At 42.0% G+C, this 16,038-nt stretch overlaps 2 protein-coding genes across 3 annotated transcripts; both read left to right on the top strand.

Annotated features, from left to right (window-relative positions):
- Window positions 1-8,498: 8,498 nt before the first annotated feature.
- LOC124274714 lies at window positions 8,499-10,317 on the top strand. The gene is made up of 3 exons (XM_046710080.1): window positions 8,499-9,074; window positions 9,819-10,218; window positions 10,310-10,317. The coding sequence occupies exons 1-3, from the start codon at window positions 8,499-8,501 to the stop codon at window positions 10,315-10,317; spliced, it is 984 nt and encodes a 327-aa protein (XP_046566036.1).
- Window positions 10,284-15,437, top strand: LOC124274712 (metabotropic glutamate receptor 4-like). Of its 2 annotated transcripts, none has more exons than XM_046710076.1 (5): window positions 10,284-10,948; window positions 11,039-11,357; window positions 12,312-12,448; window positions 13,692-13,828; window positions 14,931-15,437. In XM_046710076.1, the coding sequence occupies exons 1-5, from the start codon at window positions 10,419-10,421 to the stop codon at window positions 14,972-14,974; spliced, it is 1,167 nt and encodes a 388-aa protein (XP_046566032.1). In that variant the 5' UTR covers window positions 10,284-10,418; the 3' UTR covers window positions 14,975-15,437. The 2 variants fall into 2 exon arrangements, with proteins under 2 accessions (XP_046566032.1, XP_046566033.1); XM_046710077.1 differs by having other exon boundaries at window positions 10,284-10,956; window positions 11,047-11,357.
- The last annotated feature ends 601 nt before the right edge of the window (window positions 15,438-16,038 follow it).

The raw sequence follows: 16,038 nt of genomic DNA, 5'->3' as shown, positions 1-16,038 counted from the left end.
CCCGTGACTTCACTTGGTTTACTCCTATCGCTATACTGTCCAACGGTACATCTTCCTCAAACAAAATCAACCTCAAATTTCAGATTCTGGTCCAGCAACCTTGGCACGCTTAAAATAGCTGTGGAATTCCTTGCTTTCATCATGAGTCTTGACAGCCATCAAAAGCAGGGGATCATCTGATAAATAAATATGTGCAAAAGTACACAATAAAATTCTATCATGAAGAGCTCTCCACATTAATCAAGCCCCGTCCCTCCAGGGTTGATTGGCATATATACACGGTTGAGAGAGGAACGACGGTGGTGGGTCTGTTATCAGACATGATCCTTCTGGTCAGACGGTCAAGACTCTGATATCTTGTTTCGTCCAATCAACTACTCCAAAGGAATAGGAGAGGGACTGGCTACAGCAAATTTATTGGTGGCCTCGAAGCTTGTTTCGAACACTTCCTAGCTCTGAGCTCAGATTTTCTTTTTATCGAGATTTTGTACTCGGCCCGAAGTTTTCTTTAAATTTAGGCATTCTGGAGCTGTCTCGAACTTGCATTCAAAGATATAAGTGTAGGTCTGATCTTCCACAAGATGCTCAATAACTCCCCCTTGTAACCCTGACTGAGCCATCATTAACTACCTTGCCACGTTTCAAATCAATATTATTACGTTTGTCGAGCCCAATTGTCATGCCAATATCATAAAAAATGCCAATATCATTAGGCATTATTACTATTATTATTTATTTTTTATTATCATTATTATCTGAGAGACAGATATGTGCACATGTCCATGTCACAGAGATGTTCAGTGTTATTCGTCTGACAGTTATCTGCGTGGTGTATCTTACATGTGACATCATTACATGTGTAAAGTATAATTCGGCTTATATTACTGCGTGATAAGTACAACTTCATTTCGTATGCCTTCTCCTCAGAAGTTGGTGAGGAGTAATATGGATATCGAACTTGGGCATGTTGCCAAGAATTTAAGGAACTATCATATCACCGCAATACATGAGGTAAAGAAAATGTAATCTTAAACTAGAAGAGTTTCTCCAAGTGAAAAGTATTGTCACTGAAAAGCATCATGTCAAAAGAGTTAATAAAATCACCGAACAAAGGTAAAAATCACATTTCGTGGCTGAGATAAACCGACAGGAGTTACTTCCCTTCTTCCGTCCTGCATAGTTGGGAGTCCTTGACGACTCCGTTCAAAACATTATTGATGAACGGGTGGTAGAGATCTGAAACTTGGTCACTAATGTTTCTTTTTGCCAGTCTTTGATTTGGACGGTATCGGGTCACTAAGTAATCATATTATCGTTCCACGCTACTTACGACGGGGAACCTCGGAAATGGGCGCCACACGCTTTGTATCCTTGTCAGGAATCGAACCCGGTTCATCGGCATGAACGGAGCCACTGAACAAATTCTAATGTGAATAAATTTGCCAGTCAGAGCTAGATGTGATGGTTTTCTGTCACACATGTGTTTTGGGAATACTGATGCCAGGTGATCTAGATGTGAGCATGTTCTGTCCCACCGGTGTCGTCTAGAATACTGGTGATACCAGGTGATCTAGATGTGAACATGTTCAGTCCCATCCGTGTGGTCTAGTATACTGGTGCTATCAGGTGATCTAGATGTAAACATGTTCTGTCCCACCCGTGTCGTCTAACATACTGGTGATAGCAGGTGATCTAGATGTGAGCATGTTCTGTCCCACCCGTGTCGTCTAACATACTGGTGATACCAGGTGATCTAGATGTGAGAATGCACTGTCCCACCCGTGTCGTCTAGAATACTGGTGATAGCAGGTGATCTAGATGAGAGCATGTTCTGTCCCACCCGTGTCGTCTAACATACTGGTGATACCAGGTGATCTAGATGCTAGAATGCACTGTCCCACCAGTATCGTCTAGAATACTGGTGATAGCAGGTGATCTAGATGTGAGCATGTTCTGTCCCACCCGTGTCGTCTAGAATACTGGTGATAGCAGGTGATCTAGATGTGAGCATGTTCTGTCCCACACGTGTCGTCTAACATACTGGTGATAGCAGGTGATCTAGATGTGAGAATGCACTGTCCCACCCGTGTCGTCTAGAATACTGGTGATACCAGGTGATCTAGATGTGAGCATGTTCTGTCCCACCCGTGTCGTCTAGAATACTGGTGATAGCAGGTGATCTAGATGTGAGCATGTTCTGTCCCACCCGTGTCGTCTAGAATACTGGTGATAGTAGGTGATCTAGATGTGAGCATGTTCTGTCCCATCCGTGTGGTCTAACATACTGGTGATACCAGGTGATCTGGATGTGAGAATGCACTGTCAACCCGTGTCGTCTAAGAATACTGGTGATAGCAGGTGATCTAGATATGAGCATGTTCTGTCCCATCCGTGTCGTCTAAAATACTGGTGATGGCAGGTGATCTAGATGTGAGAATGCACTGTCCACCCGTGTCGTCTAGAATACTGGTGATAGTAGGTGATCTAGATGTGAGCATGTTCTGTCCCATCCGTGTGGTCTAAAATACTGGTGATACCAGGTGATCTAGATGTGAGAATGCACTGTCCCATCCGTGTCGTCTAAAATACTGGTGATACCAGGTGATCTAGATGTGAGAATGCACTGTCCCACCCGTGTCGTCTAACATACTGGTGATACCAGGTGATCTAGATATGAGCATGTTCTTTCCAACCCGTGTCGTCTAGAATACTGGTGATACCAGGTGATCTAGATATGAGCATGTTCTCTCCAACCCGTGTCGTCTAGAATACTGGTGATACCAGGTGATCTAGGTGTGAGCATGTTCTGTCCCACACGTGATCGTCTAACATACTGGTGATAGCAGGTGATCTAGATGTGAGAATGCACTGTCCCACCCGTGTCGTCTAGAATACTGGTGATACCAGGTGATCTAGATGTGAGCATGTTCTCTCCCACCCGTGTCGTCTAGAATACTGGTGATAGCAGGTGATCTAGATGTGAGCATGTTCTGTCCCACCCGTGTCGTCTAAAATACTGGTGATAGTAGGTGATCTAGATGTGAGCATGTTCTGTCCCATCCGTGTGGTCTAACATACTGGTGATACCAGGTGATCTGGATGTGAGAATGCACTGTCCAACCCGTGTCGTCTAGAATACTGGTGATAGTAGGTGATCTAGATATGAGCATGTTCTGTCCCACCCGTGTCGTCTAACATACTGGTGATACCAGGTGATCTAGATATGAGCATGTTCTTTCCAACCCGTGTCGTCTAGAATACTGGTGATACCAGGTGATCTAGATATGAGCATGTTCTCTCCAACCCGTATCGTCTAGAATACTGGTGATACCAGGTGATCTAGATGAGAGCCTGTTCTGTCCCACCCGTGTCGTCTAACATACTGGTGATACCAGGTGATCTAGATGTTAGAATGCACTGTCCCACCCGTGTCGTCTAACATACTGGTGATACCAGGTGATCTAGATATGAGCATGTTCTTTCCAACCCGTGTCGTCTAGAATACTGGTGATACCAGGTGATCTAGATATGAGCATGTTCTCTCCAACCCGTATCGTCTAGAATACTGGTGATAGCAGGTGATCTAGATGAGAGCATGTTCTGTCCCACCCGTGTCGTCTAACATACTGGTGATACCAGGTGATCTAGATGTTAAAATGCACTGTCCCACCCGTATCGTCTAGAATACTGGTGATAGCAGGTGATCTAGATGTGAGCATGTTCTGTCCCACACGTGTCGTCTAACATACTGGTGATAGCAGGTGATCTAGATGTGAGAATGCACTGTCCCACCCGTGTCGTCTAGAATACTGGTGATAACAGGTGATCTAGATGTGAGCATGTTCTGTCCCACCCGTGTCGTCTAGAATACTGATGATAGCAGGTGATCTAGATGTGAGCATATTCTGTCCCACCCGTGTCGTCTAACATACTGGTGATACCAGGTGATCTAGATGTGAGAATGCACTGTCCCACCCGTGTCGTCTAGAATACTGGTGATAGCAGGTGATCTAGATGTGAGCATGTTCTGTCCCACCCGTGTCGTCTAGAATACTGGTGATAGCAGGTGATCTAGATGTGAGCATATTCTGTCCCACCCGTGTCGTCTAACATACTGGTGATACCAGGTGATCTAGATGTGAGAATGCACTGTCCCACCCGTGTCGTCTAGAATACTGGTGATAGCAGGTGATCTAGATATGAGCATGTTCTGTCCCATCCGTGTGGTCTAAAATACTGGTGATAGCAGGTGATCTAGATGTGAGAATGCACTGTCCCACCCGTGTCGTCTAGAATACTGGTGATACCAGGTGATCTAGATGTGAGAATGCACTGTCCCACCCGTGTCGTCTAGAATACTGGTGATAGCAGGTGATCTAGATGTGAGCATGTTCTGTCCCATCCGTGTCGTCTAAAATACTGGTGATACCAGGTGATCTGGATGTTAGAATGCACTGTCCCACCCGTGTCGTCTAACATACTGGTGATACCAGGTGATCTAGATATGAGCATGTTCTCTCCAACCCGTGTCGTCTAGAATACTGGTGATACCAGGTGATCTAGATATGAGCATGTTCTCTCCAACCCGTGTCGTCTAGAATACTGGTGATACCAGGTGATCTAGATATAAGCATGTTCTCTCCAACCCGTATCGTCTAGAATACTGGTGATACCAGGTGATCTAGATGAGAGCATGTTCTGTCCCACCCGTGTCGTCTAACATACTGGTGATACCAGGTGATCTAGATGTTAGAATGCACTGTCCCACCCGTATCGTCTAGAATACTGGTGATAGCAGGTGATCTAGATGTGAGCATGTTCTGTCCCACCCGTGTCGTCTAGAATACTGGTGATAGCAGGTGAACTAGATGTGAGCATGTTCTGTCCCACACGTGTCGTCTAACATACTGGTGATAGCAGGTGATCTAGATGTGAGAATGCACTGTCCCACCCGTGTCGTCTAGAATACTGGTGATAGCAGGTGATCTAGATGTGAGCATATTCTGTCCCACCCGTGTCGTCTAACATACTGGTGATACCAGGTGATCTAGATGTGAGAATGCACTGTCCCACCCGTGTCGTCTAGAATACTGGTGATAGCAGGTGATCTAGATGTGAGCATGTTCTGTCCCACCCGTGTCGTCTAGAATACTGGTGATAGCAGGTGATCTAGATGTGAGCATGTTCTGTCCCACCCGTGTCGTCTAACATACTGGTGATACCAGGTGATCTAGATGTGAGAATGCACTGTCCCACCCTTGTCGTCTAGAATACTGGTGATACCAGGTGATCTAGATGTGAGCATGTTCTGTCCCATCCGTGTCGTCTAAAATACTGGTGATACCAGGTGATCTAGATGTGAGAATGCACTGTCCCACCCGTGTCGTCTAACATACTGGTGATACCAGGTGATCTAGATATGAGCATGTTCTCTCCAACCCGTATCGTCTAGAATACTGGTGATACCAGGTGATCTAGATATGAGCATGTTCTCTCCAACCCGTGTCGTCTAGAATACTGGTGATACCAGGTGATCTAGATATGAGCATGTTCTCTCTAACCCGTATCGTCTAGAATACTGGTGATACCAGGTGATCTGGGTGTAAGCATGCTCTGCCCCACCCGTGTCGTCTAGTATACTGGTGATGCCAGGTGATCTCGATGTGAGCATATTCTGTCCTGACTAGTATAATCTAGAATACGCGTGGTAGTAGGTGTTCTTCAGGAGAGTATGTCACAGATGCATCATCAAGAAACTACACCTGGGTGGACAATTTTATTCGCCGTCAGATTTGCTACCTTGTACGCATCAAGATCCATTAATGTGATTTAGAATCCAATAATGTGCCTAGTTGTGATATGCATGTCAGTACATTGTCTACACCCCACATGAAGACGTCAAGCCAGAAAAATCATATATGTATTTCAAGATGCTTAAACCCCGACACACTCCAGGTACCCATCGGTACCCCCACGACGTGAGTGAGCGCAATGTCGGTAGGACTGGACACTTTGCAGTCACCTTGGTAATCAAAGTGTCAGTTTCTTTTACCTGTTCAGCAAATGTGCACCACAGAACTACTTTTTTATATAGTTCAGACCAGTACTTTACTCAGTACTGTAATACAATGTTTAACACTGAAGTATGGGTAATACTATTGGTGTTCATTGTGAGTTGTTGTGTTTTCGTTGTCTGTGGTCATGGATTTGTAAGACTCTCGAAACACTAGTGAGGTTAATGAAATATAACACCTAGGAGGTGGGTTTCAGATTGAGTCTATGGCCAGGAACAACTCCGTGATAATATTACACAGACATGATCATTTTTGATGAGGTAATTGACCCACACATGCATTAACCACTCCATACACGAAAAGCACGGAGTATTGAATGTTCTATACTTGAGTGGGAAAGAGTGTGTTGACGCCACTCTGAAGTTACGTGAATTGTACGTTCATCCAGCCTGCCGTGTTTCCCTGTGTGTGCTAAAGGAACCGAACTGGACGTTCCGGAAAATAAGTTGTATTTAGTATTGCACTATCAAACGCGGATCTGTTATCCCACAGCTCATCACAGTATGTTTCTAAATATATTTACCATACATGGTATTAAGGGATCCTAAATATTCCTGTTAGAGCTGCCATGGACGTTATCTGAATGAGAAACCTATCTTGAAAACTGCATTGAATACTATTTGAGACGGACCAGGGAATGTAAGGTAATTCCTGATATGAAGTTATGTTTTATGTTTACTGTCTTGAAGCAGGACGACGGTTCCATTGGTCCCAGAGTTATAAAATAATTGATTGAGGCGTTGATAGAGAATCCAATCAAGGAATATAGTGAGGTGTCAGGTTTACATCTTTCACAAGGGGTCGTTTTAGGAGATAGATTTGGATGCCTAATCGTAAACACACAGCAGGATACCAATCTCTCGTTAAAGGTTCCCACATGTCCAGTGTCTATGTACGAAGTGAGTACCGTTAATGATCCTATGTTTAGAAACATAGAGGCATCAAACGTTGGCATGTGTTCCGTGTAGGTGGCATGGCTTCATCATAAGATGTCTGAGGAAGAACTCATTGGAAATATCCGGCGAGGAGTTAAAAAAGAGACAAAACACTCTTTGATTCACACCTGGAATGAAAAAAGTGACACAAACATTCCCTTCCGTTTGTCAATGATATTAGGTGCTCCTTAGGAAAGAATACTGACGAGTGAGTTGGGTTTAGCGTCGACAACTGACAGGTAGTACAGGCACCTTGGAGGTTGTAAACTTTCTCCACTTAGCAGAATCACACAGACATGGGTATTGGGCGGAAAACAAAGGATTTCAATTGGGGTTTATATGTGTAACGTGCTTTTCACCAATGCTATCAGAAGGGCGCCTGACGAAGCAGTAAGTACAGATTCACGACTTACCTTGGCTCATTGACGATGCCCTTTCAACCTATGTTCAACGAGGCGATATATTCCACGGTCTGATGCCAAATTAATGATCTTCAGCAGCATCTCAGAACATATAAAAGATAAGTGTCTGGACCTGTGAAGTCATCTTATTTACTCTAAGACCTTACTGTTAAGTTAACAGACACATTGAGAGATATGTACAATCTTTCCCCACTGTAGTTAGTCTGTGTTTTTCGTTCATATCAGTTAAAGTACCTCAGGTTTCATGTGTTGGAAGAAAGAAAAAGCAAGCAAACATATTTGATACGAACGTGATCAGTGTCTTGGGACTGATGGTACACCGGTAATGATGTACAACTGGTGGTTACACGACACTACTGGGATTCATCCTGATATCTTGGTGCAAGTCTCATAACATCGGCGATAATGATATGAAGACCTCGTTTACCTGGAACAATAACTCATATTTTACCGATGGAGACCCGTGAAGATCCGGATTAGATTTGATCTTCAGCAACCCATGCTTGTCGTAAGAGACGACTAAGGGGATCGGGTGGTCAGGCTCGCTGACTTGGTTGACACATGTCATTGTATTACAATTGCGTAGATCGGTGCTCATGCTGTTGATCACTGGATTGTCTGGTCAAGACATGATTATGTACAGACCGCCGCCATATAGCTTAAATACTGCTGAGTGCGGCGTAAAACTAAACGTACTCACTATTTTGCAGATGGTCTTTGACCACCGAATAAACGCAGATCGAATGTTAATCTGCTGTATACAGTTAGGCTAACGATTCTCTAGATCTCCCATTATGATTATCTTAATTCCTGTCACTCTACATTACCATACATGCATATACCTCGAACAATGATAGGAGAGACTTAACATTCGTGTCTGTAGTTGATTTATGTTGATATTCAGTAACCTAACCCAACGTCTTCGGAAAGACGAAGAAAGTCCTGTGTTAGGACTGGTCTTCTTTGGTCGAGCTGAAACAGCAAAGGACATGTTTGTGTACCTTGATAAACTCTTGGAACTCACAAATTTTCAAATGATTGTTTCAGAATCATTAGCCGTTGACAAAATGTATGTACAAGACGCAAAGGATGGGCAAATCATCCCCAGAACTAAAGGTCTCTTGACTCAGAGTCCAGATTATTACGATGTGGAATTGTTCAGTCAGTTCTGGGCTGATCTACACAAGAATATGACACTGATAAAGAAACACATCAGGAATAATGATTGGTTTCATGGTTACCTGCAGAAAATTACTGGATGCATGGACTTACAGTTTAAGGACAGCATGGTGAATGCTACCGCCTGTCTCAATAGGGCAAGCGAATATATTCGTGGGCATACGAAACTGAACTTGTATACCCATTATGCTCTTCGTGGTGCTGCAGCGTTTGCGAAAACAGTTAAGCAACTATATACAGAATGTGGTTCAAATACTGATGTTTGTTTTCGGATGAGGAGTCAAGCAATATCAAAGATGGAACAGATCGTTGTCAGTACGAGAGGGGATTTTAAGCAAGAGTTTCCTAACGTAAACATTACCTTCAGCTTCGAAAAAGGAGAGATTCGCTATGCAAAGAAAGAAGAACCTGATTATTCTGTCTTCAACTTCAAATCCAATGGCAGCTCATTTGGATTTTACAAGGTATACCATCTATGTCTATCACTTCCATACTTTATGTGTTTATTTTTCGTTACTTGTTTCGATCAATAGAAGAACAAGATATGTATTAGTTATCCACCTGAAGGTTTCAAATAGATCTCACAGTGGCAGGTTGTCTGGAAAGCATCATGCAAGGAAAACAAACACGAGTTGTCCTTTTGAGCATTATCTATTTGAGTATCAATTCTTATAAAAAAAACTACTTTAAGCTATTATTAACAGGCAGCTAACTATATATGCACAATTCACATAAAGTATATGACTGCCAACTTTGAGACTGCAAACTGGGCAGTTACAAACATGGAAACATTTCAATAAATACACTTTTTACAAATCTCCATTTGTTCTTCTATACGAAACTATTATATCATAAATAATTGACAGGAATATTATACTGATTATACATTGGTCAAGCAAACCACCGACTGTTAACAGAATGAGAAAAATACAATGATAGTAATAGTCCACTTTTAAAGCGTCATTCCAGGATGAATATCTTGCTCAAAACGTTATCAGTATTACCAGGACTGAAGTCCTAGGCACTCCGAGGAATCAAGCTGCATAAGACGCTCACCCATCCAGTGGCTGCATAAGACGCTCACCCATCCAGTGGTCTTCCCCGCTCATCGTTGCTCAACTTCAACTGAATAGTAACTTGAGCTCTATGCACAAGAATAGACATCACCACAACGATTACCAATGCTATGTTTGTTCTTATCCTTGCAGGTGGGGGAGTTTAGAGATGACCGGTTAAATATAACAGACACAATCGTGGCATTTAATAAGGACGAAGAAGAAACAGACGCCGTTCATGCACAATGTCAGAAATCGTATGACTGTATAAAGTGCTTGAAGTCAAACGAAGATGCAAAGGTCTTATACATACCAGGTGATTTCTATATCATTGGTATGGCACCCATACACAACAAGGGTGGTACCTTTCTGAAGTGTGGAAGCGTGCGAGCCATATCTCTAAGTGTTGACCTTACAATAGCATTGCAGTTCGCTGTATCCACCTTAAACAACAAGTCTGGCATATTTGGTGGGACTCTTGGCAACAAGACAATTGGCTTGGTTGTACTGGATACATGTTCCAATCCATATCAGATACAAGAGCAGATCATTAGTTTGAATGATGGAAGCCTACGTCTTGACCATAGTTCTAACAGTTCAAAGATTTTGGGCAAGATAATTGGTTATATTGGCCCTGCTTTCAGCTTCGTAACTGTACCTGTTTCAACATTATTGACACAAACCAAGACGTTGCAGATCTCCTACTCAGCCACAGCTTCCACCTTGAGCAACAGAGGATATCATCCATATTTTATGAGAGCGAGTTCACCTGACCCCAAGCAAGCTAAAGTTATCATGCAGTTAGCTAAAAGGACTTCCTCGAAATACATACAGATTATCTTCTCGAAGGAGGAATATGGGATAGCTGGAAAAGAAGCTCTTCTGGATGCTGCACAGAAAGAGGAGATATGCGTGGCACAGACCGTTGAAGCTGAGAACACTGATGATCCAAGTAAACATACAGGCTACATGTCTAAGCTAAGACAATACAGATATGCCAAAGTTGTCGTCGTGTTTGCATTGCCGTTTCTTACACGTTTGATCATGCAGAACCTTGATAAAGATATGGAAAGTAGAGAATTTTCCTTTATTGGTGGAGAAAGCTGGGCTCAAATGGAAGACCTTTTAACAACAAACTTACGTGGTTCTATAACAATAGCTCAGAAGCTTCCTGAAATTACCGCTTTTGCTGAATACTTTAAAAATATAGACATTCAAACTTACGAAAACCCATGGCTGCAAGAGTACTTTGAAGAAATTAAACAGTGCTATGTACCTAAAAGTTTTCAAACTGACTGACTGACTGAGTTTAGTTTTACGCCGCTTTTAGCAATATTCCAGCAATATCACGGCGGGGGACACCAGAAATAAAGTTTTCAAAAGAAGAATGGACAAAAATGTCCCTCATCAAGGCTTGGTGACAGTATCAAGCCTGATTTGTGGGTAACATTTGCAATCTACACAGTGTACAGTCTTGTCCATGGGTTCCACGATGCTGTGACATCAATCTGTAAAGATCTTGTAATCTGCACAGACATTTCCACTCCAGCCATGATCGCTAAACTGAAAGAAGTAAAACTGGATATTTACCAGGATGGTAACAGCATCAACGTCTTTGACAGCAATGGTGACGGAAACGTGGGGTACACTATTTCCCAGATTGTCCGGAACAAAAGTCTTTTGTATAAAGAGGTAGGTATGTCATGTGAACGTTGTTTTAAAAATCGGTTTGTATCCAAAGCTATTCAGACAATCGTCTTCTTATCCCGTGGTCTCCTCAGAGCAAGGGGCGGTGGGGTAGCCTAATGGTTAAAGCGTTGGCTCGTCACGCCGAAGACCCGGGTTCGAATCCCCATATGGGTACAATGTGTAAAGCCCATTTCTGGTGTCCCCCGCCGTGATGTTGCTGGAATATTGCTAAAAGCGGCGTAAAACCAAACTCAGTCAGTCAGTCCTCAGAGCAAGAGACTTAGCAGCCAAAATTTGCTGGTTAGAATTCGGTCCCTTTTACACCTGCGGGGTTTCTCCAGTTCACTTTGCCACCGAAGATTTTCAAATACAACTTGTATAATTTTTCTAAGTAAAGATGTAAGTCTACTACCGGTTTTACTTCCTGCTTTGATTTTGCTCACTTCCTTAGCGCCACCAAGTTTGCCTGCCATGATTTAACCGAGAAACTGTCAAAGCATCGTCATTCCTACAAATTCTGCCTTCTCGATCACTTAGTGATTTGGTTGGTTTGTTTGTTGTTCTAACGCTGTACTCAAGTCAGCTAGCAGGACCACCCTATTCCGTAAATCGCCTCTTACGACAAGCATGGGTTGCTGAAGACCAATTCGAACCTTTACCTTCACGGGTATCACTTTGTGCTAAATTAGTATTTAGTTACGTCTTAGCGTAGTAATAGTAAGTTATCCTGGTCCCGAGGATAAAACTACTGCAGTTGTATGTATGTAATATTTCTGCAGATGACATTGTTGATGTTTTGCAAACTGAGTGGACATGCTTACATTCCTTATGAAATTATTGTGCTTTGGTTTCATTTTGTTGGAATGCTGAGGTGTGCAACACCAGGCAGATTAATGTATCATTCTTGTCTGACCTTGCTACAGTGACTGAGTTTACAATAATATTTGTTTTTTCAAGGTTGGCCATTCATCAGATAAGGGTATCATTTTGTCAAGACCTGTACAGCAACTGATGACATATTTAAACTTTACTTCGGCTTGTCCAAACGAATATGAATGTGCACAGTGCAGGAAGCAGTTTGAAAGCAAAAAAATGTGAGTATTCTTTTTTCGAAGAAGATAATTGAGTGAGTGAGTGAGTTATAATTCACGTCACATCGGTAGTATTTCAGCCATATCATGACTATGAAGCTATATGGTAATAGAAGCCATCTTAGATGGATATAAATGCAATAAATAAATAACAACAAAGGTCAATATATGAATCAGTAGACTATAACAGATTTACTCTTCGAACTAGTGTGCATCTGGAGAAGATATTACTATGCATACAAATACAATAGAAATACGAGCTACATATCGCCAGCAACTGAAAGTAAATCACCATACTAGAGTCAATGAGGTCTTATTGTACAACATGTTTGGACGCTAGTTGCTTTTGCATCATCCACTCCGTTACGAATTGACGAATTCAGCCATAAATTAAAATAATGAATATTCTATGTAAGGCGTGCACAAATATACATAGCAATATTCCATCTACATGACGGCGGTCTGTAAATAATCGAGTCTTGACCAGACAATCCCGTGATCAACAGCATGAGCATTGATCGACGCAATTGGGACACGATGACATGTGCCAACAGTCAGCGAGCATGACCACACGATCCCGTGAACCGCCAATTACGTCAAGCATGGGTTAAGGAAGACCAATTCTAGCTCGCATCTTCATGGGCTTAGAATAGTTATAATATTGACCCTTATTAAATTATAAAAAAAAAACTGCTGTGTTTGTGCAGTTGACATTCGGGGAATTATATGTGATCAGGAAAATTATATCTCCATGTTTAGATGAATAAAGAAAAAATACGTAACAAGATTCCAACACCATGAATCTTGGTATCCTTTTCTTCATTGAAACAGTTTTCCAGTCACCAATTTCACCTTTTCAAGAAGGTTTTTGTGAGGCTAACCGATCTTCTACATTGATCTACAGATACGATGCATATACAACTGACAAATTGTTCAATGGGAAAATTCTTTATATGACACTGAATATGAATTAGTAAGTTATCGGCTTACGTGGCCACTACCCGTGAAGATCCGGGATAGAATTGATCTTCAGTAACTCATGCTTGTAAGAGGCGACTAACGAGATCGGGTGGTCAGACTCGCTGACTTGGTTGCCACATGTCATCGTATCCCAACTGCATAGATTGAATAGTGCTGAGTGCGTTGTAAAACTGTATTCACTCACATACGTGGCAACTGACTACAGTGGTAAGACCCCAACACACATCACATATATGCGGCAAACTGTGTTATATCGATGTTGCAGTGCTCAACCGAATTCCGACAGAACAACCATTTTCTATTCGCTTGTTTCTGGTGCAAGTGTGCTCGGGTTGGTTGTCTTGGTGATGTCAGGTTATCTCTGCCGCCAAGTGCGGAGGAGGAAGACCCAGAAGAAAGAAGGTAAGTAATGAGTGAGTGAGTTACATAAGTTTTACCCCACGTTTGCAAATATTCCAGCAATATCATGGCGGTGGACACCTGAAATGTGCTTCACACATTGTATCCATGTAGGGTTTCGAACTTGGATCTTTGGCGTGACGAGCGAACGCTTTAACCACTTGGCTATGTACCCCACCTCCCCACGAAGGTTAGGGGATAGGAACATGTTTAAACACACACACACACGCACGCACGCACGCACACACGCACACACACACACACAGAGTTTATAATGTACAGGTTTTGCAAGATCATTTAGTGAAAACAGAAACATCATTGATATATCCATCAACATATAGGCAGACGAATGTGGTGGATAAAGGCAGTAAACCAGACTCTGTACTATTGAAAGTGACATGCTTTAATCTTTTTTTAGGTATTAATTGCTCCCATCATTGGTTGATGTCTTAATTTGTTGTGGAGACGATGATGTCATTTCACTTTGACTGCAATTCAAAACAAATATGGAATTCATTTTACATTATTAACCTGTGTACTTGTGTGGAGAACAGAAAGAAAGAGAAAACTTGCCAACCCCACTCTCGCTTTACAACTTGGAGCATGGGCCTCTATAATCTGGCGGGGCGGTGGGGTAGTCTAGTGGTTAAAGCGTTGGCTCGGCACGCCGAAGACCCGGGTTCGAATCCCCACATGGGTACAATGAGTGAAGCCCATTTCTGGTGTCCCCCGCCGTGATATTGCTGGAATATTGCAAACTCAGTCAGTCAGTCAGTCAGTCTATAATCTGGCCCTATTTTCAAGAGCCCTTCTTTGCAAATGCATGTTTGAAGCCTTGTCTTTTTTCGTTTCCGTCCCCTCATCCTAATTTTACATGAAATGAAAAAAAATCCTTTACACTAACCATTGTCACGATACCGCTGACTAATATTCACAGCAAATAGCGTCGGTAATGCTCGATAGTGAGCGAGTGAGTTTAGTTTTACGCCGCACTCAGCAATATTCCAGCTATATGGCGGCGGTCTGTTAATGCTCGATCAATATTCATGAATAATCTTAGAATATATATAGCTTTGTGTTTTCATATTTCTCACATCTATTTCAGATCCCTATTCGACCATATGTCCGAGGGATAGTTTCATTCAGTGAAACAAATCAACATGCCCAAGTGCACCTTTGTACTGACTGACTGACTGACTGAGTTTGGTTTTACGCCGCTTTTAGCAATATTCCAGCAACATTACGGCGGGGACACCAGAAATGGGCTTCACACATTGTACCCATGTGGGGATTCGAACCCGGGTCTTCGGCGTGACGAGCCAACGCTTTAACCACTAAGCTACCCGACCGCCCCCTGCACCTTTGTAGAACTGTATAACTAATCACATTAGTAGCTATCTGATATCACCATGATCAAATCTTGTGTCAACTGAAGATATATAATCAACAACAGGATTTCGTTCAACAGACAAACAATTAAATAATGTTATCGTACGAAGTTGGTGTACTTCGTATAGTTATGTTTACGTACATCTTCAGTGATGTTTGTTTATTCGATTCTATTGTGTACGATTCGGTAAATATGCAATGATGTCCTTCTTAACACGTACGTCATAAACTAACACACAGGCTAAGTGAAATTGAACCTAGATAAGCTAGATAATGCCTGTGCGAATTATGCTTTCCTGTTGACAAAAGGATAAAACAGATACTTTACAGATACAGGAACATAATGAAAATGTATGCGAAAGAGTAATTTAAAGTAAAATGTACCTCATGAATTAAAGATCGATTTGTAAAACATTTTCGGTTGCAAAATTAGTTTTTCCTAAGATGGAGAATTCTAAATTTATAGGGGGAAACTTTATAACAACAATCAATATGCTTGTTTGTAAAACTGAAACATTATTATAGAAAACCCCAAAGCCTCTCTTGTTTGTTTGTTATTGATGCTCTAGACTCAACTGTAACTGGGTTAATTTTTCTTCGATAACCTTATATTCTGTACTTTTTTCATCACTTGTAATGTCAATATAAGTCTGCCTATAATTGTATAAACATGTACTTTTATCATAATTTAGTTTTTTGTGTGCTTGTGCAATCTGATCGACTGAACGCCTGACTTTTTCTGCGAGTTCCAGGAAAATGTGTCAATGACAATCCCACTGAAAGAGACTACTTCTTTAGTCTACAAAATAGATCGTACACTTGGT

This window comes from Haliotis rubra, unplaced genomic scaffold (assembly GCF_003918875.1).
Source record: "Haliotis rubra isolate DU_JTF1 unplaced genomic scaffold, ASM391887v1 Scf1936, whole genome shotgun sequence".
Lineage (NCBI taxonomy): Eukaryota > Metazoa > Mollusca > Gastropoda > Lepetellida > Haliotidae > Haliotis > Haliotis rubra.
The sequence above is the reverse complement of the archived record's forward strand: the minus strand, read 5'-3'. Positions and strand labels throughout refer to the sequence as shown.

Excerpts from the sequence above, each read along its gene's own strand:
- LOC124274714 (XM_046710080.1), top strand. The coding sequence starts at position 8,499 with ATGTATGTACAAGACGCAAAGGATGGGCAAATCATCCCCAGAACTAAA. Across the intron at positions 9,075-9,818 it reads GCTCATTTGGATTTTACAAG|GTGGGGGAGTTTAGAGATGA; the intron begins GTATACCATCTA and ends TTATCCTTGCAG.
- LOC124274712 (XM_046710076.1), top strand. The coding sequence starts at position 10,419 with ATGAGAGCGAGTTCACCTGACCCCAAGCAAGCTAAAGTTATCATGCAG. Across the intron at positions 10,949-11,038 it reads CAGTGCTATGTACCTAAAAG|TTTTCAAAAGAAGAATGGAC; the intron begins TTTTCAAACTGA and ends CCAGAAATAAAG. Across the intron at positions 11,358-12,311 it reads AAAGTCTTTTGTATAAAGAG|GTTGGCCATTCATCAGATAA; the intron begins GTAGGTATGTCA and ends TGTTTTTTCAAG.